This window comes from Bison bison, unplaced genomic scaffold (genome assembly GCF_000754665.1).
Source record: "Bison bison bison isolate TAMUID 2011002044 unplaced genomic scaffold, Bison_UMD1.0 scf7180017864172, whole genome shotgun sequence".
In the NCBI taxonomy this organism is placed as follows: Eukaryota; Metazoa; Chordata; class Mammalia; order Artiodactyla; family Bovidae; genus Bison; species Bison bison.
This window is the reverse complement of record NW_011494744.1, coordinates 3,333,487-3,356,032: the sequence shown is the minus strand read 5'-3', so window position 1 is coordinate 3,356,032 and position 22,546 is coordinate 3,333,487. Positions and strand designations below refer to the sequence as shown.

Genomic DNA, 22,546 nt, shown 5'->3' with positions numbered 1-22,546 from the left:
TGAACAGATTTAAGAAGGTAAAGGAGTTAGCCCATCAGATACTTGATCCCAGCCCACTGGGAGCTGGATACATGAATCTGGAGAGGATCAGAATTTAGATCCTATTTCATTAGTGAGAGTGCCAAGAGAGTGAGTATAGAGAAGGGAAGATGACCAAAGACTAAGCCCTGGAACCAAAAAAGAGGAGACAGCGAGGTAGGAGGAGAACAGAGTGTGGAGCCCTGAGAGGCAAAGCACACGCAGCGTCCGGAGTAAAGGGCGGCCAGGCTAGCCACCTGGGGCGGAGTGAATCAAGGAGGGGCAGCAGGCACGCGGATAAGCTCTCTGAGCAGTTTCAGTTCTGTCCTCAGGAGCAGAAGTCTGGGTGGGTGTGAGAGGATGGAGATGTTTGCATAATTGTACAACGATTATATAAGTCTTTCACCTGAATGAAGGTAAAGAAAAGGTGGAAAAGAATAGGAAAAGAGGAATTAGAGTATCGGTAGCTGTGAAATGGAGTGCTAGTTGACTCAGAAAGTAGGGTCAATAGAAATTTGATTTTTTTTTCAATAGATGGGGAAATAATGTGTATGAATGTTGGTGGGAATCTTCAGTGGATAGCAAAAGACTGCCACAGGTGAGAAGGAGAAGCAGTGGAGCGATCTTCTCAGATCATTGGAATAGGGTCACAGAGCAGAGGTTGGCACATTAAAGTTCTGAAAACAGGCAAAACCACAAAGGTTAGATGTTAGTGAGTGAGTAGATGTGGTGATATAAATTCTACTGCCTTTTTTTTTTCTTCTTTCCTTTTGTTTTCAGTTGAACAGAAAGTGAGGTCATCAGTGTAGAGCGGTGATGGGGGAGTAAAAGTGGGGGTTCAAGGAGAGAGGAGAAAAGTGAAAGTGAAAGTCACTCAGTCATGTCTGACTCTTTGTGACCCCATGGACTGTATAGTCCATGGAATTCTCCACGCCAGAATACTGGTGTGGGTAGCCTTTCCCTTCTCCAGGGAATCTTCCCAACCCAGGGATCGAACCCAGGTCTCCCGCATTGCAGGCGGATTCTTTACCAGCTGAGCCACCAGGGAAGCCCAAGAATACTGAATTGGGTAGCCTATCCCTTCTCCGGGGGATCTTACCAACCCAGGAATCAAACCAGGGTCTCCTGCATTGCAGGCAGACTCTTTACCAACTGAGCTATAAATGTTGGTGAAGAGCATATGGAATTAGGGTGTTGGGTGTGACCACCTGGCCGATGAAGGACCCACTTTTGAGCATCATGGTTGTGAATTTAAGGTGAGAGACCAGTTGGCACGGTGCATGTTTTTCTCCCACAGTGTTCAGCTGTAATCTTGTAGAGCAGAGTGTGTAGAGTTGGATCTAGCCCAGGTTGACAGTTTACCTGATTAAGTATGACAAAAAAAGGGTTGTAGTCAAGCGGAACTATCCAGAGTCTGTGTGTGAAAGTGATTATTCCGGTTGGCCATGGAATTCATACCGATGAGGGGAATGAGGGCATGGTGGTCCTCACCCTGGAGTCCCACTTGACTCCTTAAGTCTGTCTGTAGAAGGCCTTCCTGGACTTTGTGGTCTCCTGGCCTGCTTGGTCTGGGATTCTCCTACTGTGCTGAAGCCCCAAGACACTCCTAACCTTGCTCGGCAGGCTCTGCCTTGCTGTCTGTCCCTCTGTCCTGGCAAAGCAAGAATAAAGCAGTCTCCTCGATAGAAAGTAACGCTGTCCTTCATGTTCTCTGTGAAATTGTAGCTCATGTAGGCCTTTAAAAGAACTGTGCCGTGTAAGAGAAATAAAGATGCTCATTAGTCCCTTTTATGAGTAAAGCAAAGCTAGGAGATCCTGTCTCATGGAAGCAAATTACAACTGTTCTGGAAATCTTTAAAAATCATGTCAGTTTCACATGTAAATATGTATAAAAAGCAGCAAGCTGATGCCTCTTCTCTTTGCCGATGACCGCAGTTTACTTACAAACTGTTAGCAGATAACAGACAAATTTTTCAAAGGCAAACTGTGTCAAATGAGTGTTATCAAGAAGGGCATATAAAGAGAGTGATGTGCTTCAGGAAGTAAGAAAAAATATACTCCTATGTTGAGAGATGAAACCAACACATTCAGATGATTTTAACAAAGTCAGCATTTGATCACTTTTAATAAACAGAGGATTACTAATGAATGACATGACCAAGGACAGGAGAGAAAAGACTGTTACTGTTTTGTTATCCATGATATTAGAATTGGTGCTCAAAAAGAGAAATTGCTGTAGATCACTGCGTCATCAGGGCTTCCCTTGTGGCTCAGCTGGTAAAGAATCTGCCCACAAAGCGAGAGACCTGGGTTCCATCCCTGGGTGGGGAAGATCCCCTGGAGAAGGGAAAGGCTACCCACTCCAGTATCCCGGCCTGGAGAATTCCATGGACTGTATAGTCCGTGGGGTCACAAAGAGTCAGACACGACTGAGCCACTTTCACTTTCACTCTGTCATCAAAGCTAGAAAGATGTGGGTGGACCATACATGTGAGATAGCAACAACTAATGGGCCGTGTACCTGTTGTGACGAACCCGCCCCCCTCAAGAATTTGAAAATTAAAATGTGGAATAGCCTTTTAATAGTTGAACAATTGGAGTCAACTTAGAAATCGTGCTTCTGAGCAAGTATCTGGAAAGCGATCAGGAAGAGACACAACAAGGTTTCTCCTATACCCAGGAGGCTATGCTGGAATTGTATTAAACATATTAAGTTAAGGAAGGAGTGTAGAATGCAGAAGTGTTGATCAGTCTTGTGTCCTCAGCCCCAGAAAAAGAAGTGTCATATGTGCAAAGAGAGGCAGTTCCCATTTAGGTGACGCAGTGTGTCATCAATTTGATACTTGAGTTGCAAGACTATCTCTAGGGTAAATATGGCTGCAGAGGGTAAATACCAGATGATATTTAAATGTAAATACATGATCGACGTTTCAAGTTCCATTAGCAGGATCATCAGTTACTTAAGATAGATGTGTCAAACTAATCATGGTCTGATGCCGTTCAATATTCGATTGCTGATGTCTTTTCGTTAGGATTTTATGCTCATCTGGCAAGCTGATTTATAGTGATAGCTCACATTTTTATTAAATAGAAGTTACCAGTTACTCATTTACACATTTTATGTATATTAGCTCATTTAACCCTCATAAGAGCCATGTGAGATAGATATCCTTGTTATCCCCCTGTACAGAGACACACAGAGTAATTTGCCTAATGGCAGACCCGGGATTCAGATTGAGCTGTCTGCCTCAAGATTGTCTTTTACCTGCTAGAACCATGTGCTGTACTATCTGGGCTTCTCATGTAAACCTGCCCTCTAGGGAAACAACACATTAATCCCATATTCTTGTGGTTATGTTTTGTCTTCTGTCAAAATGATTTCCTGATGGTGAATAACCAAGTGCCTTCTGGTTATGACCTGGCAGAGGACCAGCTCCTGGACTGGGCAGCCTCACTGAGGCATTCACAAGTATTTGGTGGCTAGGATTTCCTAGTTGTCTTCTGGCTGCCTCAGTAAGAGAGCTTTGCAGAGTTGGAGTCCTGGTGCCAATCCCACAGAGATTTTGATTTAATTGGCCTGGGATGAGGCCTCTGAATCTGTTCTTTAAAAAAAAAAAAACTCACTGGTGATTGTGGCGCCCATCAAAATTTGAAAATACTGCTTCAGATGACACATGACTCTGTCAATTTGTTTAACAACCTAGTTCAAATCTAAGGCACGGCAAAAGGAACAGTTTCACTTAGTACGCTTTGGCAGAAGTTTAATGATGGTTGTGATGAGCTAAATGTAAAGATCAGTTAAAAATATGAAGTCTTGGTGCCTGGGACCAAATGGTATTGGCTTTAAGATGTGTAGCAGAGTGGTTTGGATTTTAGGCCTTGAGCTGGACGTCCAGGCTGGGGGTAGATGCCCTGTCTGTTGCACAGCTGGGCACATGTGGGCAGCCTGTCAGGCTGTCCGGTACTGCATTCCTCCTTTTCCAGAGGGGGATGGTAGCTCCATACTGTAATCCATACAAAGCCCTGAGCCCAGAACCTTCTATTTGGTTAGTGTTCAGTAAACGCTAGCACTTGTTGCCATTTAGGTGTTTTTCCAACTGGGGATATCTTTGGTGAGCCTAACGCCCTTTCTGACCAGGTGTTTCTGCTTGCTCCAGCATGTCTCATAGAGTGCTGCTGAGGGTCAAGACTTTATTTGGTCTCCACACACAGTCTTAACAACAGACTGGGACCTTCATAAACATTATTCTTGAACCACCTGAGTTAACCAGCATAGCAGTTGAGCAATTAGCTTAGTATTAAATCTTAAAGATATTTTTAAAATGTTTTTCAGCTAGTATAAATTAGGAATCAAAGGTCAGTTTTATAGTGATTTTTTTAAAGCATCTGAGAGAAAGCAAATTCTCGTTTTACTTTTTTCAGTTTCACTGAACTTCTGGCCTGGATTTTCTCAGGTTCTAATTTGTGTAAGGTTGTGCTTTATTAACAGCTTTTAAAAGCATATGGGAGATGTATTTCTAGAGTTTCTTGGGATTTTCTTTTAAGGACTATATAAGATACTGAAGGAGTTCGAATTCTCCTTTTGGACATATTTAAGGCTCCCAAATTAAGGGATCAGGCTTTCTTTTTCTGTATACTTTAGACCTGTAGATATAAGATTAGAAGAAAATGTAGCATATAGGCATGCATTGAGTAAGAAAATGGGCTCTTGATTCAAGTCCTGGCTTTCACCACTTATGGACTCCATGATTTTTGGCAAATTTCTAAAGTTCTCTATTCAATTTCTTCACCTGTAAGAGGCCTGATAATATTACCTAATTAATGGGGTTGTAATGAATATTAAATTATGTCAACTATACGTTGAAGCACTTGAGAGTGTTGCCTGCTATTGCTCAATCCCTGAGGCGTGTCTATCTCTTTGCTACCCCAGGACTGTGTAGCGTGCCAGGCTCCTCTGTCCTCCTCTGTCTCCTGGAGTTTGCTCAAATTCATGTCCATTGAGTCAGTGATGGTATCTGACCATCTCATCCTCTGCCACCCCCTTCTCCTTTCACCTTCCATCTTTCCCAGCATTAGAGCCTTTTCCAGTGACTCAGCTCTTTGCATCAGGTGGCCAAAGTGTTGGAGCTTCAGCAGTCCTTCCAAGGAATATTCAGGGCTGATTTCCTTTAGGATTGACTGGTTTTCTTCTTGCAGTCCAGGGGATTCTCAAGAGTCTTCTCTAGCACAATTCAAAAGCATCAGAAGGTGCCTGTTGCATAAATCTTTTAAGCATTGATGATTTTGATGAAAATGATGACATCCACCCAAATCATCTGAACAAAAAAGAAAACTAGAATAAAAATATTTTAGCATCTTAAATTTTTCTCGTAAACTATTTGGTAAAAAATTTTAATTAAAAATAATTATGGGCCTTAGCCTATGAAAAAAAATTTAATTCTTTTAATGTAATACTTTATGTAGTAAGGTTAATTCCTATGTCCTATGGGATGGCTTAATTCCATAACACAAGCTGGAATCAAGATTGCCGGGAGAAATATCAATAACCTCAGATATGCAGATGACACCACCCTTAGGCAGAAAGTGAAGAGGAACTAAAAAGCCTCTTGATGAAAGTGAAAGAGGAAGGAGAGTGAAAAAGTTGGCTTAAACCTCAACATTCAGAAAACTAAGATCATGGCATCTGGTCCCATCACTTCATGGCAAATAGATGGGGAAACAGTGGAAACAGTGTCAGACTTTATTTTTTTGGGCTCCAAAATCACTGCAGATGATGATTACAGCCATGAAATTAAAAGACGCTTACTCCTTGGAAGGAAAGTTATGACCAGCCTAGATAGCATATTCAAAAGCAGAGACATTACTTTGCCAACAAAGGTCCGTCTAGTCAAGACTGTGGTTTTTCCAATTGATGCTTTTGAACTGTGGTGTTGGAGAAGACTGTTGAGAGTCCCTTGGACTGCAAGGAGATCCAACCAGTCCATCCTAAAGGAGATCAGTTCTGGGTGTTCTTTGGAAGGACTGATGTTAAAGCTGAAACTCCAGTACTTTGGCCACCTCATGTGAAGAGTTGATTCATTGGAAAGGACTCTGATGCTGGGAGGGATTGGGGGCAGGAGAAGGGGGATGACAGAGAATGAAATGGCTGGATGGCATCACCGACTTGATGGACGTGAGTTTGGGTGAACTCCGGGAGCTGGTGAGGGACAGGGAGGCCTGGCGTGCTGCAATTCACGGGGTTGCAAAGAGTCGGACACGACTGAACTGCACTAATGGGATGGCTTATCTGTCGTGTTTACTTGGTAGTCGGATTTAGCAGAGAAGCTGAAGATATTTTTTCAGGGTGGGGGGTTGTATTTCTACATTACATTCTTTTCCTTTGTTAAGTTAAAAAAATGTTTTTAATCTGACAAAATTTGTGATCCCCTATCAGAAAACCTGGATTCAAGTCTCTGCGCTGCCATTCATCAGGGAAGGCAGGTTACCTGGCTTATAAGAACCTCTTCTCCTTTATCTGCAAAAGTAGAATAAGATACTGTATCTCACACGTTTGTGTGAGAAATAAAGTTGCCTCTAATGGGGCTTTCTACTCCCTCTGTTCTGCACAGTAGAAATAAAATGTGAGCCACCTGTGTCATTTTAAGTTTTCTAGTAGCCACATTAAATAAAAGAAATGAAATTCGTTTTAATATATTTTATTTACTCTAGTATGTCTAAAATATTATCACTCCAACATGTAATTAATATAAAAATTATTAATAAGATTATTCTTTTCATTCTCAGTCTTTGAGATCTGGTGTGTAATTTATACTCACAGCACATCTCAACTTGAACTAGCAACATTTCAAGTGCTCAGGAGCCACATTCTGCTAGTGGCTATCAGTCCAGATCTGGAATACAGATTACTGGTCCCATCCCTGAGTACCTTGAGGCTGCCTTGGCCTCAAGCAGCTTTATTCTTGAAACTGTGTGCACCTCTGGACAAATGAGCCTGACATTTCTTTCTGCATCAACCTGGATTAGTATCTTTGTCCTGGGAAGACAGGCCCCTGCCCTTAGCCTTCTAGCTGACCCACATGAGGACTTGCTCTGGGTATGTCACGTGCCTCTCTGTTTGGCCAAGGGCCAGAGACAACCAGGAATTCCGAGAATGATAAACCTTTTGAACCACAAGGATCAGAGTTCCAGGGCAGGAGCTGAAGTTCAGGACAAGATTGGGCTTCCTAATGCCCTTCATTCTTGCCTCTTATCCATCCTATTTGCCTTCTTTCCCGCATTTTAGAGATTTATCTGGTGTCCTTGGGAAAACAGCAAATACCAGCAGTCTGCTAAGGAATTCAGCTTTTCTCCCCTCTGCCTCAGTATTGATTAGCAAGGTAGCCCTTCCTTCCCAAACATTAACTTTTAAAAAAGACATTCAGAATGTTTTGGAGGCCAGGAAATTTGGAGAACAGAAATATTCACATCTAAGCTTTTTTTTTTATTTTAGGGTTTTGTACTACTGTTTTTCATCCAAATTTGGGGAGAAATATAGTAAAGGAGTGTTACCCTAATAGCTGTATGTTATGGTAAAAAGATGTAGAGAATAGGGCACCCAGGTGTACTCATCCAGCAAAAGAAATCTGCTCAGATGTCACCTTCTTAGGAAGAAGTCCTACCCTGATCTCTCTGACCTAAAATAGCCCCCAGCCTGCAGCACTCTCTCTTGCTACCATTTTTGTCTGTTTTGTAGATATCACTTATTACTAACTAAAATTCTTTGACTTCCCAAATAGAATATAAGCTCCGTAAGAGTATGGACTTTGTTTTGTTTATCCCTGCATCCCCCAACTCCTAGTATAATGCTTGGCTGTTGCAAGTGAAAAGTGAAAGTGTTAGTCCTCTGCAACTCTTTGCGACCCCATGGACTGTAGCCCACCAGGCTCCTCCGTCCATGGCATTTTCTGGTGAGAATACTGCAGTAGGTTGCCATTTCCTTCTTCAGGGGATCTTCCCAACTCAGGGATCAAACCCAGGTCTCCTGCGTTACAGGCAGACTCTACCTTCTCAGCCACCAGGGAAGCTGGCTATTGAATCAATGAATAAATAAGTGAAAGGAAATACTGTATGTACTGATAATTTTAAAATTAGTTTCCTAGGAGAAGTCTACCCTGACCACTGTTTCTCTGACCAGTGTGTGTGATAAGTTTGAATTTTCAGATCTAATCTCAGTGGTAGGAATCCTGGTGTTTATTCTAGGTCACTCGTATAGATAAACTTTCACTGCTTTTAGATAGTCCAGGGCTTGCAGAGGGGAGAAAAGTAGTTTGTATTGAAGTCGTAAAAGGGAGAGCTGATCTGTACAGGTGAAAATTTCAGATTACACAGGGTAATAAAATGGAAGAGGGGGCATTGGGATAGGGAAGTGGTTTGAAATTTTTTTACAGTTCAGCTGCTGTTTATGTCTGAGGTTTTGGGGCAAGAAAGTTGATAAATAAGAAGCTTAGGGAAAAGGTGGGAGAGAGGCATAACCAGAAAGATTAGTATTATTTGGAGGAGAGGTTGGCTATATAGACTTGTGCCCCAAAAGCCACAAATCGTATTTCCATTGTCTTTGTTTATAATAAGCTTTATTTAACATCTTAATTAATTAATCCTCAGTGGTTCTTTTGGTTTACCTCTTGTGCATTTGCACCAGCTTGATGTTAATGGCCCTTGGAATTACGGTCCTGTGAGCACGGACTCATCATACTCTGCACGGGCCAGAAGTTCTATTGAAACTTCTGGTTTGTCCCAGGAGCACCCTGCCCATAAAAACTAATCCAGGCATGTTGAGAACTCTCAGATATTATTAAGTACCATTTATATTGCATTCAAGTAAATTTTTAGCAAAAGAAATAAATTCAGATTTACCAGCCTTTACTGTTCCTTGTTCTACTTCTTTAAATGAGAAAATCTATTGTTGTATGTAAATGTGTCAACTTTTTTACATACTGTGAATAAATTGTTTGGTTTGTGAATATATTTAAGAATAACAATAATCAAAATAGTTAATTTTTATATTGTGGCAGTAGGTTTTATTTCAGGTGTTTTTAAAATAGTGTTATCATTTTACGGTTTTATAAAGTTTGATTAAAGAATAGTATTTCAGGTGTAGTAGATAATTTATAGGGACTATGTCTAGTTATATTAAGTTCAAGTGATGCATTTTAATCTAACATCTTGTTTCTTCTCAGTCTGCAAGACTTGTATTGTCCAGCACTTTGAAGATAGCAATGATTGTCCAAGGTGTGGCAACCAGGTTCATGAGACAAACCCATTAGAAATGTTGAGGTATGTCAATATATTTTTAGTTCCTCTAACTTAAATAATTATATAAGCTCTTAATAATTTTTATTATGCATCATAATATTTGTTGGTGCCTTGACTCAGTTAATGTAGGCTTTGATTTTCATTTTAAAGCATTTTATTTCAATTTATTTTATTAAGAAATGAAAAATAAGGCTGTGCATATTAAATATTTAAGAAATGTATTTCCAAATTCAAAATTACAACTTTATCTCAGGATCTCAGGGTTACTTTAGTTGCAGTTATTTTTAGTATTTTATTATTCTACACAGTACTCTCTATTTGTTGAGCTACATGGTAGTGGGAAGAGGGCAGAATTAATAGGGATACTAATCTTGGGACTCTTAATTTTTCAATCAACTTTATTTTTTTTTATTTTATTTTTAAACTTTACAATATTGTATTGGTTTTGCCAAATATTGAAATGAATCCGCCACAGGTATACATGTGTTCCCCATCCTGAACCCTCCTCCCTCCTCCCTCCCCATACCATCCCTCTGGGTCATCCCAGTGCAGCAGCCCCAAGCATCCCAAGTTCATCGCAGCACTGTTTATAATAGCCAGGACATGGAAGCAACCTAGATGTCCATCAGCAGATGAATGGATAAGAAAGCTGTGGTACATATACACAATGGAGTATTACTCAGCCATTAAAAAGAATACATTTGAATCAGTTCTAATGAGGTAGATGAAACTGGAGCCTATTATACAGAGTGAAGTAAGCCAGAAAGAAAAACACCAATACAGTATACTAACGCATATATATGGAATTTAGAAAGATAACCCTGTATACGAGAAAAACACCAATACAGTATACTAACGCATATATATGAAATTTAGAAATAACCCTGTATACGAGACAGCAAAAGAGACACTGATGTATAGAACAGTCTTATAGACTCTGTGGGAGAGGGAGAGGGTGGGAAGATTAGGGAGAATGACATTGAAACATGTATAATATCATGTATGAAACGAGTCGCCAGTCCAGGTTTGATGCAGGGACTCTTAATTTTTAAAAATTTATCATATATTCTAAAAGTGTATATTTATGTAAAACCAAAAAGAATTTTTAAAATGACTACCCTTTTCTTAATGGTATAATCATTATACCAAATAAATAGTAATAATATAAAGAAGTGTAGTCATATATTTTTAAAGTTAGAAGTGCTATATAAGGTCCTAATCCAAACCAAACCTCATTTCAAGATTACAGATGGAACTTTATAGGAGTGACACTGCACTGCCAGGTCCACCAAACTCAAATGTCACTCCAGCCGCAAACCAACTGAACGCATTTTTCTTCCCACAGTTCGTACCATAGTAAAGAGCCCTCATGAACGTTCATCTCTGTGTAGTGTTTGCCATCATTCTGTAAATCTGGATTTTCAGGTCTTATATCTTAGACTTTTTTCTATTTTAGTGTCTATAGTTGGAGTAATTTGTCTATAAGTAAATGTCTGCTCCATTGGTTTTCAAAGTTCGGTCCCTACACCATTACTATCTTAATAGAAATGACAGTTTTGGGGCCCCCACCTCAGACCCTCTGAATCAGCAACTCTAAGAAGTGCTGCAAGTGAGGGACATGGCAGGGGGAAGGGAGGCAGTGAATGGCGGACAGATGCTAGTTCTAAATAAAATGGTGAGAATAGGCCTCACTGAGAAGGTGGGATCTGAGCACAGGATCACTGTCTTTCTGAGGGAACAGCCACATGTAGATCTGGGGGGAGTATGCCTGTTCCAGGTCAGGAGGGCACCTGCAGCTTGTCTGAGGAACAGCATGGGCAGGGATCAGGAGCTCAGAGCAACTAGAGCATGAGACAAGGAAGACTAAGTAAGGATAGAGCAGGTTTGGGGCTGGTAGATCTGGAATTTAGGCTTCCCTGGTGGCTCAGCTGGTAAAGAATCCCCTTGCAATGTGGGAGACCTGGGTTCAATCCCTGGATTGGGAAGATCCCCTGGAGAAGGGAAAAGCTACACATTCCAGCATTCTGGCCTGGAGAATTCCATGGACTGTATAGGACTGAGCAACTTTGACTTTCACAGATGGGGAGTTTGGATTTGGGCATGTTGAGTCTATTAATCATTTCAGAGAAGAGGGGAGTCGGCTGGTGAATATACAAGTCTGTGACTTGAGAGAGCTCTCTCTGGGGTTAAAAATCTGGTGGTCTTCAGTGTGCAGACAGTATTTAAAACCGTGGGACAAGAGAGGAGCACGTAAGGGCATGAGTGCAGAGAGAAGTGTGGAGGACCGAGGATGGGTCCCTGGAACATTCTAAAGTTGACGGATCAGGAAGAGGGGGAGTAACCAGCAAAGGAAACTGAAAAGGCACAGTCAGTATAAGAGAGGGAAGCTTCCAGAGTGTGTGGCCTAGAAGCCAAGCAAAGGTGCGGGCGTGCTGGACTGTGATGTTGTAAGGTGAAGACCGAGAGTTGGCGGTTGGATTTAACAGTTGGAGGTCAGCAGCCTTGACAGAAGCACTTTCTGTGGAACTGTGAGGCGAAACCTAATTGGATTGTTACAAGAGAGAAGGGGAGGCACAAGAGTTAGAAACAGCGAGTATCAACAGCTTTTTTCAAGTTTTGCCACTAATGGGGGCAAAGATATGGGGTGGTCACTGTTCAAAGAAGTGCAGTCAAGAGGGCTTTTATTTTGTTGTGCTGTGGGAGCAGTACTGACATGTTTGAAAGGAATAATCCAAGAAAGAGCAAAGAGATAATAATAGGAGAGTGGGGGAGAGGGGACATTGCTGAAGCAGTGTTCTTGGGAGGGAAGAGGGTGTGGAGTGTAACAGTTGAAGAGATTGGCTTCATGGGGAAGCATCAGCAGACCCTCTGCAGCAGCAGGTGGGAGGGCAGCGTGCAGATGCCACGGGTCGATGCGGTGCTCAGATTCTGTAGACGTTTGTGTCTCACTGAGCAGAAGATGTTTTATCAGCCAGGAGTAGGGTGGAAAAGGGATGTAGGGGTTGGAGGAGAGGGAAAATGTGTTGTGCAGGAAAGTAAGAGAATACATGAACTGGGGAAGTACAGTATGAGTCCTGGAAATCCCGAAGGCACGTCTGGGTTGTAGTTGTGAATTTGAAGGGGTGTGGTTGTGTGTTTTTCCAGCCCAATGGCTACCAGCACAAGTTAACAGAGAGTGGGGTTTAACTAGTGTTGTGGTTGTACCAAATAATTTGAGCAGGTGAGGGGGGGACAAGGGAATCAAAGGTACACGAAAGGTGTGGCTTTAATGATGACTGACTGAGAAGTAAATTCTAAACTGGATGAGGAGGGCAGAGAGCACATGAAATTGGCGAGGGATGATGCATATTACAGGGACAGAAATGAAACTGGTTGATTCCTGATCTGTTTGTATATGAGTGAGTGAGTGAAAGTCACTCAGTCCTGTCTGACTCTCTGTGACCCCATGGACTATATAGCCCATGGAACTCTCTAGGCCAGACTACTGGAGTGGGTAGCCATTCCCTTCTCCAGAGAATCTTTCCAACCCAGGGATCGAACCCAGGTCTCCTGCACTGCAGGCTGATTCTTTACCAGCTGAGCCACAGGGGAAGGCCAGGGATACTGAAGTGGGTAAGATCCAATCAGTCCATCCTAAAGGAAATCAGTCCTGAACGTTCATTGGAAGGACTGATGTTGAAGCTGAAACTCCAATACTTTGGCCACCTGCTGCAAAGAGCTGACTCATTTGAAAAGACCCTTATGCTGGGAAAGATTGAAGGCAGGAGGAGAAGGGGACGACAGAGGATGAGATGGTTGGGTGGCATCATGGACTCAATGGACATGAGTTTGAGTAAACTCCGGTGATGGACACGGAGGCCTGGCATGCTGCAGTCCATGGGGTTGCAAAGAGTCAGACACAACAGAGCAATTGAACTGAACTGAACTGAGCCTATCCCTTCTCCAGAGGATCTTCCTGACCCAGGAGTCAAGCCAGGGTCTCCTGCATTGCAGGAAGATTCTTTACCAACTGAGCTATCAGGGAAGCCCCTGTTTGTACATAGTAAGAAGAAATTATGTTAGAGAATTGGCAAATGGGTATGTAGAAATTGACGAAAAGTAAATAGTTACTATACTCCAGGGAAAGAAAAAAGTTGAACGAGGGGATATCTTTAATCAGAGTACACTTTAAATATTTATATAATCATAATCATGTAAACATTCATTGTTAAACACAAAAATGGCAGTAAGACTATCAGGAAGAGGAGAGTTAGGAGAATGTATGTTGGGAGGACAGGGGCATGGAGGGATGATATCAAGAGAGCTAAAACCTTATCTCCCACAGAAGGAGGTGAGAAGAATCTAGACAGTAAAAAAGGAATGGCTTTGTTTTTCCTCTATCTATAATATATATAGAAATATGAAAGTAAATGCTAATATAAACAGCTTGGATTTGAAAGTGGTTGTACCTGGGGTTGTAGGAATCAGGAATAGGAAGGATGGGGCAAGAAAATGTGACATTTTAATATAACATTTAAGGTTGGGGGAAGTTTGATTTGTAAATTATGTGTTAATATATGTATTACACTGATAAACATTAAGAGAAATAATACTTCTTTTAAATACTGCAGCTGTTAAATAGACTGGGAAAACTGTGAATGAGTTAGTATGTGTGTCCTGAAGAATCAGGTGACATTGGTTCGACTGGAGAGTAGGACTGGAAAAGGGTATTTGAGCCAGGATGAAGAGCGTGAGGGAGAAAAGCAGGTTGGAAAAGGCAGGGCATCCTTAGGGATGACTGCCTAAGCCACTTGGCTCGAGAATAGTGACAGGGGAGCAGCACCACTTGCAGTTTGTAGGTTGGACTCAAGTTCTAAGAACACTCTAAGCCAGGTGTTGGGAAGAAATTAGTTCTTGAGCAGGCAAGTCACGATCAGATTAGTGCTTAAGGAAAATTCGTTATGAACATGTCAAGGTTAAAGAGAATGTCTCTGGGCTGTCCTCTAAGTAGGGTGCTAGTTGAGGGAACAGAAGGATGGGAAGTGTGAAGAGACTGGGTGGGAGAAATACCGAGAAGGGGGCTTGATGAGTCAACATGTGAAGCAAGAGACAGGTGGGTGACGATAATGCTTGCATTTTGAGCCTATTTGGGACTGATATGGTATCATTTCTGCATTTAACTTTAAGAAAGTAAGGCAGGTTTTCAGAGATATTCTGTTGAAGGAGAAGACATAATCTTGACATAGATGAACAAAAAGGAGGGGCTTGAGATACTCGGCATCTGTTGGAAATATGGAACTTGAGCTTCACAGAGAGATGGAGGGGTGTGTGTGTGTGATCAGCCTGTATGTTAGTTTTGAAGTCACAAAAGTGGATGAGATCCTCAGGAAGTATGTAGAAAAGGTCACAGAGTACAGAGAGCAGAGCAAAGGAGAATCCTCGGAGGCAGCAGTAGTTGGAAAAAGAAAAATATCTAGAGAACAAAGAAAGTCAATAGGAAAAAAGAAAAATCGAGAACAGAAGTTTTCAAAGAGGCATCGCCAGGCAGCACAAACTGCTGCAGAGCATGAGGAGAAAAATGATTTTAAAAGTAATTAAAAAATTTAAAATTTTAACTCTAAAATTTCTTTTAAAATCTATTCAATAATGGAAGTTATTGATGATTTGGGAAGGTCTGTCAAGTAAGAGAAGCAAAAAATATATGACAGAAATAATGTTGGTTATGCTTTCAGAGTTTTCCAGTTGGAAGAAGAGGTTGAGAATCTGCTAACAGCTTGAGAAGACGATAGGTTAAGCCAGGATTGGGGGGGTGGTTTAGATGTGAGAAAAGTGTCCATGTTTATTGTCAGAGAAGGGTACTGCAGTTGAGCAGGAGGAATATGAGAGGGAGGCATGCTGTAGGAGCAAGAGGGCAAGATGAGGAAGTGAAGCCATGGAGAGGAGGAGTTATGCTCAGATCCAGGAGGGAAAAGAGACAAAAGCAATGGCAAGATAGTGGGGTTGTTTTTTTTTTTTTTTTTTGGCCATGCTGATGTTTGGCATTAAAAGACACTCCCTTGGAAGAAAAGTTATGACCAACCTAGATAGCATATTCAAAAGCAGAGACATTACTTTGCCAACAAAGGTCCATGTAGTCAAGGCTATGGTTTTTCCTGTGGTCATGTATGGATGTGAGAGTTGGACTGTGAAGAAGGCTGAGCACCGAAGAATTGATGTTTTTGAACTGTGGTGTTGGAGAAGGCTCTTGAGAGTCCCTTGGACTGCAAGGAGATCCAACCAGTCCATTCTAAGGGAGATTAGTCCTGGGTGTTCATTGGAAGGACTGATGCTAAAGCTGAAACCTCAATACTTTGACCACCTGATGTGAAGAGTTGATTCATTGGAAAAGACTCTGATGCTGGGAGGGATTGGGAGCAGGAGGAGAAGGGGATGACAGAGGATGAGATGGCTGGATGGCATCACCGACTCAATGGACATGAGTTTGAGTGAACTCCGGGAGTTGGTGATGGACAGGGAGGCCTGGCGTGCTGCGATTCAAGGGGTCGCAAAGAGTCGGACACGACTGAGCGACTGAACTGAACTGATGTTTGGCATGCGGGATCTTACTTCCCCAACCAGGGATTGAACGTGCACCCCCTGCAGTGGAAGGGTGGAGTCCTAACCACTGGACCACAAGGGAAGTCCCCAATATTAGGTTTTTTTATCCAGGAAAAAATGGTCTCAATTTCTCAGAATGGAGATTTTCTTTCTCTACCAGAGTTGTCGTAGAGATTTTGAAAGTGGCTGGATCAGCTATTGGTGTATAACAGACCACACCTAAATTTCATGCTGAAAACAACACTAAAAGCATTTTTGATTCCTCACAGTTCTGTGTGATTCACAGATCCAGGTGGGCCTGCTGGTCTTGGCTGGGCTCACTTAGGTGACTGCAGTCAGAGGCTGGTGGGTCACTGCTGATCCTGGCTGGGTTCTGTCCTGTTGGGTTGGGCTGCCCATGAACTGGTCTGAGATGGCCTTACCAGGGCAGCTTGGCTCTGAAGGACATGGTGTCTCATCCTCCAGACTTGTTCTTCTGGTGGCAGGGATCCAGGAAAGTGCATCAAAGCACATGAAATGCCTCAGGCTTGGGCTCAGAGCTCAGCAGTGTCTCTTGTGCCACATTCTCTGGCCTGAGTATGTTTCAAGGCTGGCCCATATTCTCAGGGTGGAGGAAAAGACTCCCTCCCTTAATCACAGTCCTGTTCAGAGTGGGTAGATTATAGAGAGAACTGGAGCCGGGACCATTTGTATAATCTGTCTGCTCCTGGGGCAGGCTGGAAATAAATGTGTCCCACCTACAGAGTAGTTGGGTGTGGTGCTTGTGCTAAAACCGTATGTTCTGTATTTTGTAATCTATGTGAGATGCAAATCTTAATTTACATACTGGGTTTTAATGTCTTTATTGTTAGTATATTCTCTTTTTTCCTCTTTGGAAGGTTGGATAACACACTAGAGGAAATTATATTTAAGTTGGTTCCTGGACTACGAGAACGTAAGTTACTCTTGAATTCTTGCAGATTTTTTGTTTTGTAAAATCACCATTTCTGTTAAAGATTTCATGATTGTTTCTATTATTTTTATACTTTTTTTCTTTTAAATTAGAAGAACTTGAGCGTGAGTCTGAATTTTGGAAGAAAAATAAGCCTCAAGAAAATGGACAAGGTGACTTTTTTTTTTTTTTTTACTTCCATCTGTTGGAATTTCTTAGCTTTTTGTAGCTGTGGTGAACTCGTCTCTCTCTCCAAGCTCAAATTTCTCCTGTACAATAATAGTGTGTACCCCTTTATATTATGAACTTTTCTGTGATTATGAACTTTTAATATAGAATCATGAGATTTTGTGTAAATGCATGTAAAATCTGGATCAGTCCAATTGAAGGTAATTGGAAATAGAGGAAACTGGGAAGATAAAAAGGAGATAAAACAGAAAAGTGACCACTAATTATAGCATTATTAGCTAAAGAGCTACAGGAAACTGAAGAAATGGCCATAGCCTGCAACTGAACAGTGAGGGGTTTATGGTTGTATCTATTTTATTTTGTATATTTAATAGGAGAAGGGACTTGAATGTAGCTGAAAGCCAGAGTGGAGGATCTTGCTATGCTCTGATAACCTGGAATGAACTTTTCATAGATAGAGTTCCAATAATACAAATTTATGTATTCTGAGATTTGAAAAATATTTCTAGGTACTTCTGGGAACTTTCCCCATCACACATGTTAAGTGTTCTGATTTGCCTTTTAGGTCCCAGGAGACTGAGCAGTGAGTAATTTTTAATAATTAAGGAAACTGGCAGACATTACTGGGTAGAGAAAAGGCTTTGCTTTTAGTATGTATATAATCACATAAAAGGAAAGAAAATACAACATATATGAAATTATAAGGAAGAAGCGTCCTTTTGTTTTGTCATTTAATATGAGATTTGTTTCAGGATGGCCTGAACACCACTGAAGTTTGTCAAGGATTGTATGTGTTTTCTGGGCTCATTCTTCTAGAGAGCTCGGTCTTCCACCTCTGGTTTTCCCATAAGATTTGCAGGATTGTCGATTACATACATATCATTGAAATGGCTTTCTCTTTTCATATGAAAAATGGGCATCAGAGTTGGGTTTTTTTCTTTTTTTAGTTCAGCTGAACTGTGCAGGACTAGCTTCCTAAAGCAGGGAAAGTTTGAGAATAATTTTGAATGGAATAAGGTAGCGAGGGATTATTTTTAATCTATAATTAAAACACTGAAATGGGCAAAGAAGCCAAGCCTGGCAAAAAAGACTTAATTAAAGGCTTATTTTACCCAGATGTAAACTGCAATTTATACAGTAGTGCCATAGTAAAAAAATATAGGTAAAATTGACTGAATGTTCCAGTTTTTAACTATGTTTTCAAGACAGCAGGAGCCAGGGCTTGTCATCAGAAGCTGTGTGGTCAGGTTAGTCCATGACTCTGCGGCTTACAGATGCACCAGTGAAGGACCGCAGCCTGAGCTGTGTTTCTCTCCTTTCCCCCCATATTTCTGTCTTTTAAAAATAGTTTTAACATATTTGGTCTTTAGTTTGGGTGGAGGATTTGGACCTTTTCTGGGAGCTGGAGCTTGGTCCATAGAAGGCAGTTCCTAAAAAGGCAGAAGAGAACACCCCCCTCTCCTGTACAACATATCTGTGATGCTTTTACTACAGTCATTACAGAGGCGCTAATTCATCTTTCTTTTTTTAATCTAACTGGTCTGTGTTTTTTTCCCTGGGCTTTTCTATACTGTAATGCTTGACTGGCTCATTCTTTCAAGTTTCAGCTTACATTTCATCTGGAAATCTCCCCTGAATCTTTGCTTCACCGCAGAGTTTGGGCTTGTTACCACCTCTGTTATGTGTGCCCACTTGGCCTATCTTACCTCTTACATCGGAGTCTGTCGACTTCTCCGTCTGTTTTCCTTACTTGCCCGAACCTCCTTTTATACCCTGACACCGTAAGAGTGGGGATGACCTCATAGTTTCAATGTTGTTCCCTCAGGCTTAGTCTAACAGAATTAAAGGCACTCAATAAACAAATGAATCATTAAATATATGTGCATTATATGTAGCCTGCTGGCATTTCATAGGTTAAATACATTTGATTATAGTATGAAATATTCTCAGATTTCTTTGATGGTGTTTTAATATGTTAGTTACATACATGTTAAAAAAGCTAATTCATTCTACTCGTTATTTCACTAGCTAATTAATTTTGAACTTAAATATTTTAGTTTTACTAAATATTTAGTTTAGTTGGTTTTAAACTTTGAATAAATGTAGAATTTGGAAGCATTTTTTTCTTTGATCAAAAGCACTTTATTATGTATATACAAACTTGAAATTCTAATTACATATGTTAACTGAACTTTTTAAATGATGTAGTTTAAAAAAAACATTTCATACATTTCTTTAAACAACATATGTTCAAAATTATTAATTTATCAAATATATATTGTTGTGTTGTTTAGTCACTAAGTTGTGTCTGACTCTTTGTGACCCCCTGGACTGTAGCCCGCCAGGCTCCTCTGTCCATGGAACATCCCGTCAATTTCTAAGTGGTCTAATCACTAATGGCTGTCATTTTGTGACCAAATATAGTTAGTCCTAAATCTTTCATTTGGGTGTCCTAGTGAGTCCAGAATTTGTAAGCTCTGCTAATGAGTCACTTAATGGTTTTTTAAAAATATTTCCATTATTGAGTTGGTTGGAACATTTTAAAGGTACTAAAATTTTCGGTTATTCTTCATCAAGAACTGTTAAGAAATGTTTTTTAAATTTGATTTTTGTTCTCATGGTTAGTGTATTGTTGCTTAACTATAAAATCTGAGTTATATCTAACTTGGGTTTGTTTAAATTACACAGATGATATGTCAAAAGTTGACAAACCTAAAGTAGATGAAGAAGGTGATGAAAATCAAGATGATAAGGACTATCACAGAAGTGACCCACAAATCGCTATATGTCTGGATTGTTTACGGAATAACGGACAATCAGGGGACAACGTAGTAAAGGTGAGTGGACAACTACAGTGGTTTCTTTATAATCATTTTATAGTAAATCTTCTATAACTTGTTGATAGATTTTCCTAGTGTCTCAGAATGTTTGCTTTCAAAGTTCTTATTAACATAAACAAATAGAACGTCACTTTCTGATACTCCCTTGCCTGCAAATTGCCAAGCAGTTGCTTGCTTCAGGCTCCTTCCTGATTTCTAACCCTCAAAACTGAACCGTCCTGGGTCAATGCCACCACCTAGTGGCCAGTGTGGAGAATCACACCTCTATTTCTCCTTCCATCTCCTTTTATACCTTTGTTGGGAGTTCATATACATACACTGTTTTTCCCTTTTTAAGTGTGGTCACCAACTCAGACTCGGGTCATTTCGTGACACACAGCATCTTCAACCTTTTTATTCATCCTCTTTTAGTTTTCTCTTTTGTTTCTCTATTTTTATTTGCAACTCAAAAAGCTATCCACGTCATGGCTAATACGTTTTATGAACAATATAGTTGGTTTAGATGGATGTCATAAAGTACCTGTGGACTTTTCCTTAACTTCCTCTGTGTGATCTGTAAGCCAGTGAGCTGAATTTCTCAATGCTGATTAAGTTTTCCCAGCATCTTACAAAAAGAAATACGTATTAGCATAACGATTCAGTGAATATTACCGACTATATGGACATGAGCAAAGATGTAAATAGTAAATTTTTTCACTCAGGGATCTTTGGTTAGGTCTTACTCATACAAACAGGTATAATAAAATAAGATAATAGATTTAATTAAGAGAGATTGGCTGGACAAGACATGTAAAAGAGCACAGCAGTGGTTGGAGAAGTGGCCTCCGTTCCCGTCCATCCTTCCGGGCCTGCCTGCCAGCATCTCATGCTCTGCTGCAGCACCCTTTCCTGTTGTCAGCCTTCTTTGCACACGAATTTTTAATGATCTTACATTTTTCTCTTATTCTCAGTCATTTCTGTAATCCCCTTTGGGGGAGGTTCTTAATGGAGATTATGAGCATCCTTTAGCTCTCTAATATATACAGTTATTATCTTGTAGTGAAAATTGAGTCAATCAAAAGGTGGAGTATCTCTTCATAAATAAATGAGGAGTCTACTTCTCTGCAGGATTTCTAGTATGAAAGTTACAAATTATTGAATTTCAGATTCATCTGAAAAATTAACTACCCCCTGCCTTGATACTGTTTGGCATCTTTGACACCTCACAATTCCAGTTGAGCTTTTATCTTTTCACTCTTTCCTTTATAGATTTTTCTCCATTCTTGTGCCTTCCTTCTTAAAACAACTTTCACAGCTTACCTGACTTGTACTGTGCTTTCCTGAGTCTCACCTTTTCCCTCCGGCCACTCCTCTACTGTCTCTACTGACGACTTCTTCCTGTCTTCTGCTTGGTATATGTGAGTGTGGGCTACTGTCTAGCCCCCGCTCAGTTATTCTTTCTCTGTAGTCATCCTAGGAGGTCACTTCTACTTTTGTGACTTCCAACTATGCAAAGAAATTTTTAAATCACCCTTTCCAAACCTGTCATCACTTCCAAGTATTATATCTCTAACTACTTTTAGTATCCTAACTAGGAGTTTCACTAATACATAAAACTTCACATATTAAAAGACAAATTCACTATACTGTACTTTCACCTAACTTTACTCCAAACATGCAGTTTCCCTTATCACTACCATCTTTTAACCAATCATAGAAATTCAAATTCTTACATTTTTGACCTTCTCTCGCTTCCCTTCAACCAGTCATAAGTCCTGCAAAATTTCCTCGGTCTAATAAATGCGGCTGACATTATATCTAGATTTTTAAAAGTAGTCTGAAGTGTTTCCTGCATGCTTGATCTCTTTTATTATCCAGGGCTGGTGCTGCAGCCTTAGTGTGTGCAAGCAGTTATAGCTACTATCAGGGTCAAGTAGTAAGTATTTTAGCTTCTGTGGGCTATATGGGCTTTGTTGCAGCTACTCAGCTGAAAGCAGCCATGGATGGTAGTGAACAAACTTCCCTTGCTGTGTTCCAATTAAACTTCACTTATGAGAATAGGTGGACAGCCGAATTTGGCTTGAGGGCCATGGCCATGGTTCGCCACCTTCTAGAATCAAGTCTTGACTCCTTGTGTTAGCATTCAAGGTCTTTCATTAAAACCCCTGTGTTTGTAAGTTTATTTCCCATAATTCCTGGCAGAGAATCATCAAAATATGGTTCTTGTCGTTTATCTGTGAGCACCAACATAAAGTTTGGCTCCCATGTATCTGACAAAGAATTTGCATCCAGAGTGTATAAAGGCTTATATTAAGAATGTTTAAATCTCCTAAGACTTTGAACAATCCTTCCATTTTGGCATGTTCTTCTCTCTTCTCACCACTGTCCAAGACTTCTGTCAAGATTCAAGAGACATATATATTTTGTGATTTTTTTTTTCCCCACCTTGGTGAATCCCTTCTGAAATTGACTTGTATTTATCACTCAATTAGGGCTTACTTTGCTGTTGATTAAATCAGTATTTGGTTCTAAAGGTACCAGGCACTAATGCTGTCTTTTATCTTTTTTGGCATGTGTCTTATCCTTGAGACTGGATTATATATTGCATAAAGGCAGAAAAATTATTCCTAGGTTCCTTTATAGCCTTCTCAACCATCTCATTCCTCTGCAGTAGGATGAGATTTTCAGTAATGTATTGTTTATATAGTATACCTACTGCAGT

At 40.6% G+C, this 22,546-nt stretch overlaps 1 protein-coding gene across 2 annotated transcripts in view; it reads left to right on the top strand.

The window, feature by feature from the left end:
* Positions 1-22,546, top strand: part of PCGF5 (polycomb group ring finger 5) — a 58,419-nt gene that overhangs the window by 12,855 nt on the left and 23,018 nt on the right. Inside the window, exons 3-6 of one of the 2 annotated variants that reach the window (XM_010842209.1) lie at positions 9,234-9,330; positions 16,764-16,819; positions 16,933-16,989; positions 19,694-19,842. In XM_010842209.1, coding sequence (XP_010840511.1) covers positions 9,234-9,330; positions 16,764-16,819; positions 16,933-16,989; positions 19,694-19,842 — 359 coding nt within the window. Of the gene's footprint in view, positions 1-9,233; positions 9,331-16,763; positions 16,820-16,929; positions 16,990-19,693; positions 19,843-22,546 lie in introns of both variants that reach the window. The other variant, XM_010842208.1, reaches the window with a different exon arrangement.